At 38.4% G+C, this 17790-nt stretch overlaps 1 protein-coding gene across 1 annotated transcript; it reads right to left on the reverse strand.

Annotated features, from left to right (window-relative positions):
• Window positions 1–7945: 7945 nt before the first annotated feature.
• On the reverse strand, window positions 7946–15804 carry LOC118813194 (doublecortin domain-containing protein 2-like). The gene is made up of 8 exons (XM_036578402.1): window positions 15542–15804; window positions 14823–14874; window positions 10353–10429; window positions 9838–9972; window positions 9326–9475; window positions 9096–9150; window positions 8082–8268; window positions 7946–7977 (listed from the first exon to the last, which is right to left on the reverse strand). Exons 1-8 carry the CDS (start codon window positions 15802–15804, stop codon window positions 7946–7948), a joined length of 951 nt encoding a protein of 316 aa, XP_036434295.1.
• Between the last annotated feature and the right edge of the window lie 1986 nt (window positions 15805–17790).

Below are 17790 nucleotides of genomic sequence, written 5' to 3' on the forward strand. Positions count from 1 at the left end.
TTTTATCGAAGGTCACAGGCATTCAGTTGTGGTTTCTGGCCTTTCTCTGGATTTCCTCTTATGATGATTTTATGCATTGTAGAGGGTGAAATATCTAAAATCCTTGCAAATGTTGGTTAAGGAACATTATTTTTAAACTGTTGGATTTTTTGCTGATGCATTTTTGGCAAAATGGCAAGCTTTGACCGTTGGTCATAAAGGACTAGGCTTTTAATGGATGCTCCTTTTGTGTCCGAGTATGATTACATCACCTCTATATAAAAGTTTTTTGAATTCATCATGTTTTTAGTCTGATGTGTTGTAGGCATCAATTTCAGAATAAGCATATATTTACATAAGAAAAAAGAAACTGATGAGATAAAAAATGTAGATTTCTAAATCACTGCTTTATGTTTTTATTTGCATTTCACCTAGTGTCCCAACTTTTTTTGGAATTGCACAATGTATAGTCGCCACCATTTTGAGGACCAAATCAGGGAGTGACTGAGCTAGCGCGACACCATCAATTTGCTGTGCTTTGTTAATGATTCACCTGCAAGACGCGACAGAAGCCGAGAATGACGAAGACTACACAGACCTTTAATTCAGTGTTTTCAAACTCCAGGCTTGGAGCCCCTGCACTGTATAATTTTGTGTTTTTCTCTGCTGTACACACCTCGTTCAGCTTAAGAAGGGATTAATCACTAATAATATAAGGTATTTTATCAAGGAAAACCACATTTATGCAGTGCAGGGGTTGCAGGACTGGAGCTGAACTCTGCACTAACTGCACTAGCAAACTTACAAAATCACATCTGTCGAAACACAACATAGTTTTCCGACCCACGACATTCAGTCTTATATTTAACGTTTATGTTTTTCCATTCAAACGTCATTTAAATCTCCAGAAACAGAGAAGTAAAGTTATACCCGGCTGTTTGCAGCGCCATTAGGGGGACAACTGTTTGCCTCTTGGCTGTTAACATTAGCAAAAGTTATCTAAAGGCTAGCATTGAAAACTGCAGAAAGCTAGCCTTTATACTCATTGCTACAAGCTAAGCAACCTCTTGTAGACTCAAACACTGAAAGAACACAGGCAGGTTCCCCAGAACTGTTCATGTAGCCTAATCATTAGGATCTCACAGTCCTGTAAACTTGCTGGAGCTAACTAGCATGGAAAGCTGTGAAGGGCTACACTCAGGCCAGTGGCAATCGCCCACATTCATCTTAGTTCATACACATTCTTTGTGAGATCAGACTGGTGGCAATGGCTGGTAGAACTTTCATTTCTGTTGCGGCAGAAACAGGTTTGATCCCTGCCTGTTATGGCTCTGGTAGTTAACATCCAACATAGCCAACAGTGTGACTATGAGTGGACAGGGGCCAGGAGGAAAGGCAGAGACTTGAATCATGGTGACCACAAACACTTATTATAGTCCCCTGAATCAACAGAATGGTCACAAACAAGACTTAAAAAAACAACAAAGGGGTCTCTATCTCTCTTTCTCCTTATTCTCTGGTTTCACTATCGTATCGGTCTCCTCCCTTTTTCCATGATCTTATTAGAAAGTCTGGCTGCACCACTTGTCTGTGGCCAGTTTCTTAGAAGAATGACAAACTCTCTCTCTCACATACACGCAGGTTCTGATCAGTACAGTGAGGGCAGAGGTAGCAAGTCCTTAATGGCTTATTTGAACATTATCACACCATTACAAGAGAGCCAAAAAAAGAAAAGGAAAAAAATGGTGTGTTAAAGCTGTCAGTGGCCTCCAGACAGCTCTCTCATCTTTTCCTGCCATTACCAGACTCAGACAGTGCCATACCAATTTCCTCCTGATCTCTCTTTCTTGCTCCTTCCTTCCATCTCTCTCTGTCTCTTTTTCTTTCTCGCTGTCTCTCAATCACTCACACACATGCACTTTTACTTCATCTCCCCCCACGCTCTCTCTCTGGCTTCATTATCTGATGCGATTGGGTGAATTTGCCCTACATTCGTTTAACACTTTTGCCATCTGTTACACACTTGCCTTAACAGTGCTATTTCCTCTGCAAATGATTTCTATTAAAATGCAAGCGTATGCTGCTTTAAGTGTGAGATCCCACTGCTGACTCCCTTGTCTTGGTGATGCAGTGTGACTAAATTGTGGAGACAAAAAAAAAATACTAATTAATTCACATGCTGAAAAAAAAAATGTGTGTGAAGTAGAACGCTGCTTCAGAACAGCAACCTACCAACAAACACTGACATATATTACGTATATTTATGAGATGACAGAGCATAAACAACTTGTAAAAGACATCGATTAGATCAAAAATGTGTGAGTTTGCAGTGCAGTTTGTAAACCACATCCTGGTCTTTAGTAAAGTCTTGCCGATGTGGTTTAAGACGCAGTACGATTTACAGTAAACTATACAAACAAACAAAACTTTACTGGCTGTGTTTGCATGCAAAGATTTTCGCCAATCTGATTGAATACATTGCCATAAGACTAAGGTGTTTATATACTCATTCTACTCAACAATCTGATGGAAAATCTCCTTTTACATGCGCACTCCATGTAACCAGATCCAAAATTATGCGCATGTGTAGAGTACCACTTTGTGTACACATTACCATGACAACAAGCATGGTCCAATCAGAGTGAGATGAGTTTGCAGTTGGCGCACTTGTGTTTTTAACTGCTTTAAAATGATCACAGACTCAGAAAAACTGTACTTCACATGTACTTAATAAAGAAGGGGTGAGAGGAAGATGTCATGTTAAGAGACATATGAGCTATTATTCTTCTATTTAACGAATTATTTACAGCATTACCCACCTCATTCATTCGGATAGAAATTGTATTCGTAATGACCTTAATCGGACTACTCTACTCTGATTGAGGTGTATGCATGGACATATTCCATTCCAATTGAGCTATTAGTCGGATTATTAACAGATTATTAGGCTGCATGTAAACGTGGATACTGTATCACCAGACCACACAGCAGCTACTTTACACTACAGACATACCTGTTGCAAAAGCTGAACGTAAGTTCAGTTGTAGCCTAGTTTGAGCATAACTGCCCCTACATTTGAGTTTAGGAGCTACTAAAATTTAAACGTTTAAATGGTTTCAACATAGCCTTAAGTTATAACTACCCATTAATAGGTGCAAAGCCCATCGTAAACAAATGTTCCCATGGCTGTTTGAAAGGTTTGGATTTGAAGGATGAGAAAAAGTTAACTTTCCTGTGTTCAGCAAGTTCAAAAGCAGATTAATTAGCAGTTGCTTTGCTTGGTCCATTGCTATTCTGTCATTAAATTAGTTGAAAAACAATCCCAGTTTGAATACCTCCACACTGAGAACCCCGAGCAGCAGACCAGAACGACAACAGACAAGCGGGTGTCAAAACAGTGCCACAGCAAAACAGACCCACGAGACTTCACAAACTTTTTTTTCAATCCAGCGATTATATCTTCCACCAAAAGCCTCACTGTTGTCAGAGTGTGCAAGAAACTACTGGTGAGAAACAGAAACAGAGGTTAAGTTTATTTTTCACTCACTCCATTGATCTTTTATTTTTTGGCAGCCACTTAATCTACCATATACAAAGTTATATATATTTCTGTTATTACATTGGTGCTGTGATTAAAGCAATATCTAAATTTCACACACTTGTGTAATTGACTACTTATTTTTTATTTGGTGGAGTGCTTGATCATAATATTACTTAAAAAGCCTATCAATAGTTAGGAATCAATAACCAATAGTTTACTTGAATTAAAGATGTAATACTGCTTGACGAACGTTAGTTACCTTACTGTGTCAAGTTTATGACTGTAGCACTTTCTGTTTGCGTCAGATAACGTTACTGATGGTTGCAGATGGTGAAAAATGTGCAAATTCTGTGCAAAAACGATTGGTTCACTTTATGCACTACCAGTTACGACGCACCTTGAGTGTCTGTGGTGCCACTCAAATTCTTTACATCACTAGTTTTAAGCTTACTAATCTCAACATATGGTTTAGGATATTTACACCCTAACTTACGACTGAACTTGTCTGACTGATGTTCAGTTTGTGCAACTGGCGACAAATGTTATGCGAAACTTGACTGCACGTTTTATACACGTACATCACACAGGCAAGAGTATGTCTGCAATTTTCTAACTGATAATATGTTTCAAAACCAAAACAACAGAAATTGCAAAACTAATCTAGCATCCACATGCCTGCATGAAGTGTGTTCGTCTACATGGTAAAGTTTATTAATTTTAGTTCACAGTAAGCCGTACTATGCACTAGACCACATCAACGAGTCTGCGTGCAGTTTGAAGTTGAGAGAAGTTTTGTGGATGTATTTACTGAAAAGATTTGGGTGATCATTGACTTCTATTGTTTGTTACTAAACAAGCAAAATTTGGACACTAAATATTTTGCAGCTGATAAACTACATCTGAGGTAAGTGGGAAATTGTGCAAACTGCACTTCTTTAAAGATTAGCCTTCGCTATTTTGACCAAAATTATTAGAATGTGTTAAATCATGAAAATACTTTGATTCAACAAAATGCCCACATAAATTTATCTGGAATGTCTCAGATGGTTAGGATGCTCACAGCACACAATTACACATTTAGTGATTGGTTAGATGGCTCATTTGCATGTTGCAGACTTCTGCAACATCATTATTACAAAGGTCAATATTGCAATAATAACTAATAAATTATAAATTGTGCAGCCCTGCTACAGTGCAGTCTCTAAATGTGTAAACCAAACCCAAGTTCCCTCTAGAAGTGGTGTACAGATGGCAGTGTGCAGTTTGGGAATTGTTAGAGGCTGGAGGAGCGGCGCACGTTAAGGAGTGTTTACTTCATTGCCATGGAGATTTAATAGAGTCCCATCAGCCACTTGAGGTGTTAATGAAGGCACACACACACACATATACACACGCACACCACTGTTTCTAAGATGCTTTTGTTGTGTAGCAGCATTCAAGTACATGAAAATCCCCTTACATTTTATCACAGCTTAGCTGTGTATAAGAATAATAAGGCTTTAAAAAACAACTAAAGCCTGCACTGTTACTGGAACTCTGAGTGTGTTCCACTGTGTGATTTCCTAAATGTCATGTCTGTGAGGAGATATGGGAAGGGGGGAGTGTTGAGCTGGTCTCTCACACCTCAGACGGTGACAGCATGTGTGAGTGTGTGTGTGAAGGGGGTGTGTCTAAGGAAGCATGGAGATGATGATGATGATGATGAGAGAAAGGCTGAGGATGATGTAATGCTCTTCACACCACCATGCACCCAGTGACACTGCCAAGTCCAAAAAAGCACAAAGCAACAGCGCCATCCTGAGGTCAGAATGAGTTATAGAAACACACATGAATTACATCATGGGTTTGGAGAGGGTGGTGGGTAAGAGAGAGAAAGAGATGAAATGAAATAAAAAATGAGAGGGGGTGGAGTGGGAGAGAGAGAGTGAGAGAGAAAGAGCGAGAGGGGGAGGAAAGATGCCAATGTACTTGTCAAATGTGATGCTCTATATATACAATGATGTCAGTCTTGGCATTATTTCAGTGTCCACGGAGTTAAAACATAACTATGAGACCATATGTAGGTGGAAAGGTTTCTACTGTCTGCACTTACATGAGTCAAGGCTAAAAATATACTGTTGCATAATTTCAGCTTGTGATAAATATAAAATCTGTCATTCCACATCGTCATCTATATATTCACTGTCCAATTTATTAAAAATCCCTACCTTGTACTTCAACTTCTTGGCCACTTTATAAGCTTATAGTTCTACTAGGTGTACAATTACAGACTCAAGCCCATCTGTTGGGCTGAGCAGTGACAATGAGTTTGTTTACAAGTACTTAATAATCTGATAACCATGGAAAATCAGATTTTATCCACTTCAATGCATTTACATGCACTTGGATAATCAGATAATGGGAAAACGCTGCGTATGCATGAGTCAGGCATTAATTGTATTTCTGCTTTGCAACCTGCCAATAAACTCACAGATGAAAACATGATGTAAACATGACATAAAACTCAAATGGCATGCCGTAGGTTTTTAAAACAACAACTCACTTTAATGGAAAAAATTAAAATACATCATTTAGAAGATGAAGAATATTACATTCTTCATTTTGTCAAGCATGTATTTGATTTTAGTCTTATTCAAAAGTGTCTTATTGCCATCTCACAGATTCTGGGTTAAACGCTGCTTGCTATTTCTGCATATGCGCAGACTGAGAAAAACGAAAGAAATCAGAGTAAGGATATACCTGTGCTGAAAAGGCCAATTACTGAGCTAAAATCCAACTCTCTTTATCAGATTTCTTAATCAGATTTCTCCATATCCTTTTTACATGGCCGCTTGAATAATTACATTACTAGATCGTATTATGATTGGATTATTAAGTGTATGTAAAGGCACTCACTGACACAGTAGTGTTTGTGGCACTGGTAAAGACTCCTTTATGCTCAATGTTAAATACAGATATGGACGGAGCCCTCTGTTCATTTTGTCTGTATTTGTGCATGTTCTATTATAGTTTATGGATATGGATGAAATGGAGCAGTAGCCAATAGTTTATGCCAATGGCATAGCCAATAGTTTATGCAACACACGATGCCAATTTCTCTCACTGGTAATACAAGTCAAAAGTATTCTCCTTCCACATGTCACAAAGTATTTAATGGCCTCATAGACCACCAGTCTACACTAATGCCTCTGTCTTCTCTTTTGTAGTTGGTACATTACTACAACCTCCTCCACCGTTGCCAAGTCTGTTGTTGTCAGAAACTCTGGACTGCCCTCTAGTGCTTAACATCCATGCCAATGTAAAGGCGCATGGAGGTATGTGGACAGTGATGGTTACATAGTTTGAAACGTACTTATTCTTTTTCATATGTAAAGGGAGTATAAATGCGCCTTTAGAGGGGACAGTCGCTGTGGGTTTTTTTACACACATTAATGCTAGTTTGAGAGTGGTCTACCACCTGAAAAATATCCAGCCAAAAGTGGCTCTGTGGCCAGAAACATACTGTTAATGAAGGGCTAGAGGATAGCTAACAGAAACTGTACATCTAGTTATGAGCACTTAGAGATATAGAGTCTCTAACTGTGCACCAGCAAAGAGGGGAGCTACAAGGTTTCTAATAAAACAGACAGTGAATATAAGTACAGCTAGACTCCATTTATCTGCCATTTGTTCTAGATCATCATGAGGCTTGATCAGCAGTGTTGGATGTGACTCCAGCAGAACAGGACGGAGAAAATAATAGTACGTCTGCAGCTGATTAAGGACCACATCAACAACCCGACCTGGCAGTTTAACTGTATCATACCAAATGGCTCATCAGTGAGACATTCTGAGACTTTGCCACTGTCCCCTTTACCTTGTTTAAATCTTCCCTGAGGAGTTACAGCACGTGCATGTCCACACTGGCCACAGAAAAATGTATCAGTGTTTATAATCAGAGTTTTTTTGTGCTACTGTGGTTTCTATCACTATATAAAAGATGCATAAGGTGTCTTTGCGATTATTAATGTGATTATTTTCTGAGCGAGCACACAAGCTTTTTCAGAGGGCAATTCAGATCAGTAAGTGCTTGTTATTGACTTGGTTAATGATAAATTGATAAAAATGTGACTGATATTTTACATATTCTTATTCATGCATTTTCTTGTTCTTCCTATTTTTGACAAACTAAATAAAAATCTTTGTTTTGGCCTTGTTAGATCACATTATTTACATATTAAATAACTATAACAACAGCATTAAATGGCAGAAATAGACAATTCTTGCATTAGCCTGTTAAGTAATGATTCTGGAGTGAACAACCTTCTGTACCTGCCTGAACCTGGAAGTCCCTCGGTAGTTAAGAGTTGTGTTCCAACTGTCCTCATGGTAATATCACAAAAGCTGCTAATGAACAGCATTTACTGTTATGGAAAGCTGCACTTGTCACGTAATGAAGAAGTCTACCTCCTGGCTATCTGTGGTAATGTGAGGAAATAGACAGACACTTTATCCTGTACTTATGTGTCCATAAACTAATCTAATAAGCTAATGCTTAAGTCACTTATACACAACATCTTACCATTCTCCTGGGCACTCAGGGACATCGTCAGTCCGCTGCGTTTTTTCCGAAGAGTTACAAGTCTGGCCTGGGAGATCTCTCGCACCAAAGAGTAAAGTGGCTGTTTGGTGCTATGGGCTGGTGGACTGGTCTTCGACTCCCCAGAGTCACCACAACCTGCGGTCGACTTACTGAGGCGGTTTCCCAGCTGATAGTGAGACAAAACGTTTCTCTTTAAGGTGTGAGACATCTGCTCATAGGTAAAAATACATTGTTTCTAATTTGTGTTAACACTAACATATTAATACAAAGGACATTTTTAGTATAATAACTGAAATCAAATTAGTTAGTATAGACACTCCCAAAATTAGATCTACGTTCAATCATCGTTTTTAACATACTGCTATAAAGAATCTGTGTTACAGGAACAGTCAAACATTTTTCCTCAAAAACTGCACTTTTTTCTATTTTTTGTGCATGCATTTAAATATAAGATACAGCACAAAAATTACTAGGCTTTCAGGGGGCATTAAGAGACAGCAAATTTGCTTTTAGAAACTCTACTGCATGCTAAAGCAGCAAAATAAATGATAAAGCCAAAATGTTCCAAAATGTTTTGAATCCTGTAAGTCACCTGGGACTATTGTACTGCTTGCCGCATGTTTAAATGTTGATGGTAGTGATTCGTTTCTAAAGGTGACCACTTTTTTTCTCTTTCTCAGGCTGAGAAACACAGGTAACTGAGGCTAGTGTGCTTAGAAAAGTAGCCATCAAGCTAATGGGTAAAAAATTTAAAAGTTAAAAAGTTAAAAAAAAGCTACAATTATTAGTAAAAGACAAAAAAAACCAAAAAAAAACCACTGAAATTAAAAAAAGTAAATGCTACTTATTTTCAGGTTAAGGTTCAGTGTTTAGTGTGTGAACTCTATAAAGAGTAGTGGTCTATAGTGCAGAACCATGAAAGTTTGGTCAATATTAAACAATAATAATATTTTTTGTGAGTTTTGTGCTTATGTTGCATTGTGGCAAACTTACATCTCCATTTTGTCTTCTAAATCCATATATTGGGGGTAGGGACGCTGCTTTTGATCTGAAAAAGTATCACAATTACAGATTACAAATACAGATTTTTTCAGAAGTACATAAGAAATGATTGAAATATGTTAATGTCAATCATAAGTTTTCTGGCACAAATTCTGACACAGAATTCGTTATTATACAAAATTCTGCACAGTTTCTTCAGGTTTATCTCAGGTTCATCTCACCCGACAACTCTCCTCATGCCCATGGGCTTAGTGAACAGTAGGTCAGCATAGGGGAGCCTCTTAAACTTATCTCTGCCCACCGCAACGTAAAACTGGCCATTTTCCAAGTCCTTTCCATCCGTTACAGAGATGCCATCAAATGTATATAGACTGAGAAAATAAATAAATAAATAAATAAATAAAATTTGCTCAGTTAGCAAAGACAAATCACACAGTGAAAACAGAGTTTACTTACCAATGAAATAGACCCTTTCTCTTCCAAATTTGTTTTCGTTTTTTGTGTATTATATGAGAAAATTACAGATTCTACAGAATACATATAGTTAATGATGTCAAATATGCTACAAAAAGCAAAAAGTGTTATTACAGCTTAATGTAACATATTGATACCTTCTGTGGGAACCACTTAATGAATATTCCTGGATATTTATGTATATTTATATATACATTCTCTAGAAGCAAGCTGAGCAGGTTTGTCTCCACCCTGCGCAGTAGTTAAAGCACCATCTTACCTGTGCACTCCTCCCAGAATCCTCAGCCCCATCTTCTCAGTAATCATCTCCAGGATCCGCTCAAACTGACCCAGAATACGATGTGGAAGCAGAAATCTCACTGCTGGATTCAACACGTCTCCATTCGCTACAACACTGACACAGACACACAAGCACAAAGAGAAAAATCCAATCCAATTGATACAGCTTTAAAATACAAAAACATTTGCCAGAATGAAGATATATGTACCTACAATTTTATCATATAGACATAGTGACTATGAGCTACAATTTTCATTCATTAGTGACACCTCCATTTACGACAAATATTAACTAATACAGACACACATACCCGTCACATCTCAATGACCAACTAAAGAAATATACATAACAGTGAACGCACATTTAAACCCCCTAAAGAAACTTGATTTTGAGTTCATCCCAGTGACTCTGTCTCGAAAGCAGCACATGTTGAGCGTTGAGCCCTTGTCTTACATGAAAAACTTGAGAATTCTGCACAAATAATAGATACTCACAATATTGTACATGGCTCTTTGATTGGCTTGAGGAATCTGGCTGAAACGTTGATACGGTTTTGAGGCACTGGTTTCACCTATCAAGATAAAAGATGCAAGAAGTCTGTACAATACAAGCCAATCAACTGCCAAAAAAGGTCACCTCTCTTTGACATTATGGTTGCATTTATTAATGATTCACCTTTCACAAGAATACAGTTCAGCATCACTCAGGAAACAAAACATCTGCAATTTGCATATTAACCCCAGTAAACATGTTAGTTGTAAACAGAATGATCAGGAATCCTGCTGGTATTATTATGACAGTCATTTTTATGGGCTTGTTTAGACCTTGCATTAACATGTGTTTCATGTCTAGATCATATGTATATTTACTTTGTCTGGATTCCATTTCACTTTCATTAAAATACATCCCCAGAGTGACCGCATACGATTTTACTTTCCTGCTTTAAAAGCAAATCATTAATTTCTGGTAACCTACCGTAAACATGGTTTCCCACTTGTTACTACCAGCGGTTATACCCGGTCAAATATCAGAAGAAGCCTTTTGAAACAGGCAACAAATCATCTGCATTTGCAGAGAAGGTTTTGTTATACAGCTGCTGTACTAGCGTCACTAGTGTTTAAAGAACCTTTTGGACATGAGCGAGAAGTTAAAATTTAAGTAACTGCATGTGGATAGGTAACGCATTCCACATTCAACATGATTTACACTAGTGTTGAGTGTGATCAAGACCCATCTCTGATCACCTCTGAATGTGGTTTCCAATCTTAATGCCAATGCGTCCTGGGTGTGTTTAAGTCTGGCTTTTCATGCAAGTGAAATCTAAAGATGATCCAATCACCAAAAAACGCATGTAAACAGCCTTTTTTTCATTGCTGGCTCTGTCCTTGGTTACAGTGATTCTATGCCCTGTTTACATCTGGTCACTTCATATATAATAATATGTGACCCTTATTAGTCCTACAACGGGGAAATTTCACCTCCGCTTTTAACCCATCCATGCAGTGAAACACCATATACACACTAGTGAACACACACACTAGGGGGCAGTGAGCACACTTGCCCGGAGTGGTGGGCAGCCCTATCCGCAGCACCTGGGGAGCAGCTGGGGGTCAGGTGCCTTGCTCAAGAGCACTTCAGTCACGAGCCATCCGGTCACAAGGCTGGTTCCCTAACCTTCAGCCCACGACTGCCCCCTATGTCCTCATATGACTTTAGTATCAGTATTATACCTGGATAAGGCCAGGCCACATAAAAATGTGTAAACGCACTTAAGACTCATCTAAAAGAAATACAACTTCAGGCAGTGGTCTGAGATGCTTTTGAGCCACGTTATAGCAGTGTAAACACATCTTTTTACTCATTTAACAACTGAAACCCCTCCCAGTGCAACCAAAACCCTTCCCAGTACAACCAAAACTCCTTCCCATGCAGTATGTCACTGGGCATGTGATCCAAGTCTGCAAAGAAGATAATCATAAAGGACACACATGGTTGGGGACCAGACGAAACGAAATGCTTAACAGCAATACAGACAGAAGCTACTGTGAAAAACAAATTGCAGACGACTTACAGGAACCCTGAAATATTTGAGCTAAACAATTGATAATTGGTTGCTGCATAACAAGCAGGTTTGCGTATTTTGTCCCACACAGCAATTATATTTCAGTCCAACTAACCGGAGACACATATGACTACCAAGTGTAAATGCATGTGGCTAAACTCTTATCAGGATACAGTCCAGATACTAGTTACAAAAAACAACCAGGTGTTATGTGTGTTACTACTGTCCAACTGTCTTAAAGCAAATACAGTAGTAAAAACCAGCATGAGTAGGTGTAGTAGGTTAAATCCAGGCAGTTTCATAAATATCATTATTTATGTATTTTTCACTGGGCACAGGCCAGAAAAAATATCTGCATTATATAAAATGACACTCGAATAGACTTGAATTTGACATAAACCCCAATAAATCGGCATTCACTAATTCATCAGTACATCTAATCTGCAGAAATGACCACAATGCTGCAGTCTGAACTGTTTAAATTATAACTTTATAACAGATAAAACTCTATGAATCTATAAAAGTTGTGATCTATAACTGTGTGCACACTGTAGAGAGTTCTAGACATCTGAATAGCTGATTAAGCAGTGTGTCTCCTCTGAACATCCTGTAACCAAATGAAGTCTGAAACCTTGTCTTTGGCTGTCAGGGTCACCCTCAAGTCACACACACCCTTAAGTATGTTTGTGTGGGTGCGTGTTACAGGGCCTAGCCCTGTTTAGCCTCCAGCACTGGCAAATAATTGCTTGCATCTACTGTTTCAGTGTCTCTTGGGATCCGGCAGTATCCCTTAGCAACGCTGCGAGGAGTCTGCATACAGCTCAGAGCAGAGGGAGAGAATAGTGTGCTCTTGGGAAAAGGGCCAGGTTCTCAGTGCAGATTTAAAAAAGGGAGCAGCGCTGCACTAATTGAAGCCATTAAGAAGGTCCTTGTCCAAGGTTCTGATTGTCAGTTACAAGGGCAAACGCTCCAGAGCTCTCCACAAATAAAACTGCTTAATAAGGCAACTTTATGGCCCTTCTGAAGAAGGAGCTAACTGTGTTTACCCCACAAAAATCCCTGAATATACACTTCCTGTCAGATTTTGGGGACAGTCTGCCTTCGTTTTTAAATGTTCTCATTGTTACTTTTGAATTATGTATCAAATAAATTAGCCATTAAAAGGTTTTGTCATAAGACTGAGATTTTAAGGGGGTTAAGTACTGACTTTGGCAGGTATCATAGCTTACAAATGCCTTTTTGCCAGCTAGGAATATTTTTATTGTTGTTTTGGGCATTTCACCCATGCTGTGAGGGCTATTCCAAAAGCTCAAGCTCAAGTTTCTTGAAGTAGTGCTTGATAATTTTTTTAGACCATTGTCCTGTTGTAGAAACTAGCCTCTTTTCAGCTTCAGTCAGCTTGACTGACTGTGTCATACTTGCTTCCAGAATTTGCTGATATTTAGTGAACTCCATTCGTCCATCTACTTGTGCAATATGTCCTGTGCCACTGGCTGTCACACAACTCCAAAGCATAATAGATCTACTCCAATGCTTTACAGTTGAAAAGTGTGCCTTTCATCAAATTCTGTTCCTTTTCTTTAAACAGATCGTTGGTGTTGTGGCCAAAGAGTTCCAGTTTTTACTTAATCAGTTCACAGTCATTTTGACCAAAATGCCTCTGGCCTATCTAAATTTTTTTCCATACCTCAGACATTGGCACTTGTGATGAGATTGCTGGTAAAGTTTCTTTCAGATGACTCTTCCATGTAAATTATGTTTGTGCTAGTATGCTGCACAGTAAGGCAGTGCACTCCTGTATCAGCTAAACCTTCCTGCAGGTCCTTTGCTGTCATATGGGGACTTTGCTTTGCCTTTCTGGCCAGCATATGAACATTTCTATTGGAGAGATTTCTTGGACTTCCACATCTGGACTTCCACAGTGACAACTTTTGACCTGCCTAACCAGTCCTAGAATGGTGTCTATTATTTTAAGTTTATCAAATGTGAGGTCAAGGTATATGTATAAAAATTTAGCAGTACCAGGCCTAAATGCTAATGAGTGGTCACATTACAACAAGGTGATAAAATATGTGGGCTATGGCTTTATTCTCAAATTAGTACTGTCATAAATATTTAGACAAATATACACATGATAATCATTTTCTAAAATTGAACCTTATAAGTCTTTACTATGTTATTTTACTGCAAACTGACAAAGAAAACAAGCTCATGTGTATTAAAAACATTTAGCAACGCTTTATATACACTGCTTGACCTCAAACTTGGGTCATACAGTGTATATAAAATCCTGTCTTAAATGTACTGAAGTGCCTTTTCTTTTTTTCTGGGAAGGATGAGCTATGGACTGATGACCTGTCATGTCATTGTCTGTGAAGGCCTTTGTTTGGGCACTAAAGCTGAGCGCTTAACTTAAATATGCATCTAAGTAGGGTGATAATAATCCACAGATTAATAATTAATCGGCAATTGAGCTGCCAACAAAGTGATTCTTTCCAGCCGATAAAGGATACGGCTGTCTAAACATTACACCTCGCTCAGGTGGGTTTCTTTGAACAGTCCTGCAGGTGCAGTGTGTCACACTGCCAGACAAATAAGTAACATAAGCAAGCATGAGAAAAGTGCTTGTGAAGATTCTCGAATGATTTAGAATAACTGATGAGGAAAAAGCCAAATAGCACAATTACATTCGAAAACACAAAACGCTGAAAGCTAAGGATGCATTTATGACTCTCTACACTGTTGTTGCTGTTTTACATTTGAGAGCAAAATAGTTGCAAATCTTATAGCTATTACACTGACAGCAGATTGCAAACAAATCAGGGACCAGATTGTATATGTATACTACAAGAATAACTGGGGGATGGGTTGTAATGTCAACGAAGCAGATGTTTGTCCTTACCACTCCATTGCTCTGAGGAGTTTGTTTATTCCTACTTCCTGTTTGCAAATAGCTGAAAAAGAATAAAAAATGTAATTATTCTACTGAGAGTGAGGTGTTCAAACAGACTTAACAACTTATTTAATAAAGCTATTATTGAAAGCCGTGACCACCGCGACCCTAGCTGGACTAAGCGGTTAACGACAATGATGATGATGATGATGATGAAAGCCCTAACCTTCAATTATGTTTACATACACATATATGTAAACCTTTGGATAGTCATATGTAGAGGCACATCTAAACAAACTTACATGAGTAGACATATCCATTAAAATATACATACATCTTATCGACATAAAAATAAATATATATGATGTTATGACTAGACACACATAAATATGACTTGCACCACATGCCAAAAGTAAGCAATGACTGTTTTAAGTTTCAAAAATAACTTAGTCAATTTACCAAAACAAGCCAAATACTTTTTCCCTCCAAATTATCCCATTGGTTTTATACTTTTAATGTAGTATATCAGATGGGAAAATATATTTTAGATATCAGTTGTACACTATTGCTGCAGACATTCAATAAAACTCTTTCATTTTTTTGAGAAACATATCAGTGTCTACTATTTATACTATGTTTATTTTTACAAAGTTAGTGATTTTTTTTAAAACTTTTGGCCTGCAGTGCATTTACAAACAGAATACAAATATTTAAACATTGTAACTCACTCTATTTTTCTGAAGCTCTCTGGTCCCACCGCTACGTAGGCGCCGCGGTGCTGGATGTCCTGCAGCGCCCCCACTCTGTGGCCGTGCGGTGTGTGCAGCCTCCGCGTGCCTCCGCTCAGATCGCGCAGCAGCGCCTCCAGGCTGCTCACGCGCTTCTCGTGCACGACCACGCGGCGCGGCCCGCGGCCGGTTTCCCCGTTCCGGTAAACCATGATGCTCTTTACGGCGGGCTGCGCCTGCAGACTCGTTCTGGCTCCGGGCATCGCGGTGCTGGGGACGGGGAGTAAAGGGGCCTGCAGGGCTCGAGGGCACGGCGCTGCTGTGCCGACCTGAGTGGAGCTGCGCTGCTGTTTCCACAGCTTTTAGGTGGATACCTGCTGGATCTCTAGTGATGGTGAAGGGAGATCCGATTCAGTTTTCAGGAATCGATTCTTTTACTGAAACGAACTGCTCGTTTCAGTGAATTGAACTGTCTGATTCAATGAATCGAATTTCAATTGATTTGTTAGTTGGCTCACTTCTCATCACCTTCGTATAAAATGCAAGACAATAAGTGAGTAAGTAAATAAATAAATAGGTTCTACGTCTCTATGATTTGATAAAAGTCGAATCAAGCACATCTTATCATATTATGTAAAGTCAACCTGAAATTAAAATTCACCACCATTAACCTTACATCAGCTTTTGTTAATGGACCATTAATAATGCATTTTAAATGTACAAGCAGTGTCCCACTCAAGCTGAGACTTGGTAGGTAAACAGATAAGCTAACTTTTAACTATTTATTTCCTCAAATAGTGGGAACCGATTTAATTTAAACTAACAGCCTGTCACTTGTCACTGGTGAGTGGTTATGATGTCCCACGTTCCTAGAACGTTACTAGCACAAGGGCCAGCTTGGCATTAGCTGGCTAACTTTAGCTCTGATCCACTGAAAAGGCCTACAAATATTAGTCTAGTCTTAATAACAGAAATTATTTATTCTATAACGTCAATGTTAAGAGCAAGGATTAGTAATTCAAGGTTAATGGATTATAAACGTGCAGTATCTATCTAGGCTAGTCAGGTGTGGATATACTAAAATGTAGGCTAATTAGAGTGTGTAAGTTAATGAGTTAAGGTTTACACTAAATCAAAACAGTCTGCATCACATACAGAAAGGCTAGCCATGACATCGACTGCACTTACGTTACGTGTCGTAACTTACATATATATATATATTTGCTATATATTTGTGATTCTTGGTGATTAACTCTGGCCCTGCAATGTTTGTTTACGAATCGCGCATGTGAACTGATTCTTTTCAATGAATCAGTGCAACCGATTCACAAATCCAACTGAATCTAACGATTCAGTAAGGGAACTGCAGTGTTGTTTCGAATGAGTTGTATGGAAACTGCGCTGGTCCCCATGGCAACCGCACTGCAGCGTCAGGTAGGTAGTCACCAAAGTTGCCCTTTTATTTACCATAAGCATGTAAATAATAAAAAAAAAAACAATGAATTAATTAAAGCAATAATTATGCGATAATTATAATAATTTGCCTCAATTGGCAAGTAATACATATATTTCCATCAAGCAAATTTAATAAAATAAATTTTTGATTGATAATGCCTATATATATATATATATATATATATATATATATATATATATATATATATATGAAACACATTAATTATTAAATAGCTGTTGGAAACTACAGTCTTTTACTTAATGTATGCTTTCATTTACCATAAAAGCACATATTTTTGTTTTGGAATTAACATAAGGTGCAAACGTCTGTATTAATGCATGCATTACTGCTGTAGTTGTGGCATATATATGTTGCCTGGCAGGGTAAGTTTGAGACTCTGATTCGCTTTAATTAGACACCTAGGGATCCAGGTGCAGGACAAAGACCTCTGCTAATCAAATATGCATTGTGTCTCAGAAAAAAAAAATAATAATAATGTTTGTTATGTGTGTTGCATGACAACTCAGAGATAAATGCCTACAGCATGTACAGGTTATCCCATGGGGAAAAGGGAAAGCTAGCTGAAGATGAAACAGAGTATTAATTTTAAGTACAGCAAGGTGATGGCAAAGCACAGTGACATCTTTGATAATAAATGCCTGCAAGGCTGTCATCAAACAAAACAAGATGCAGTAGTTATATTAAAATCTATCGAGTCAGGCAGGAAAGCGTTAAACTAGGACAATGAGCCAAACTGTTATTGTGAGTGTATTTAGTCCAGCATCATAATCCC

The sequence above is a fragment of the Colossoma macropomum genome, unplaced genomic scaffold (genome assembly GCF_904425465.1).
Source record: "Colossoma macropomum unplaced genomic scaffold, Colossoma_macropomum, whole genome shotgun sequence".
In the NCBI taxonomy this organism is placed as follows: Eukaryota; Metazoa; Chordata; class Actinopteri; order Characiformes; family Serrasalmidae; genus Colossoma; species Colossoma macropomum.

Bases quoted from the DNA above. Each gene is read 5' to 3' on its own strand.
- LOC118813194 (XM_036578402.1), bottom strand. From the start codon at position 15,804: ATGCCCGGAGCCAGAACGAGTCTGCAGGCGCAGCCCGCCGTAAAGAGC. The intron at 10,430-14,822 runs GTAAGGACAAAC...TTATCTTGATAG, and splicing joins CTCCTCAGAGCAATGGAGTG to GTGAAACCAGTGCCTCAAAA. The intron at 8,269-9,095 runs GTAAGTTTGCCA...TCTCACTATCAG, and splicing joins TTAGAAGACAAAATGGAGAT to CTGGGAAACCGCCTCAGTAA.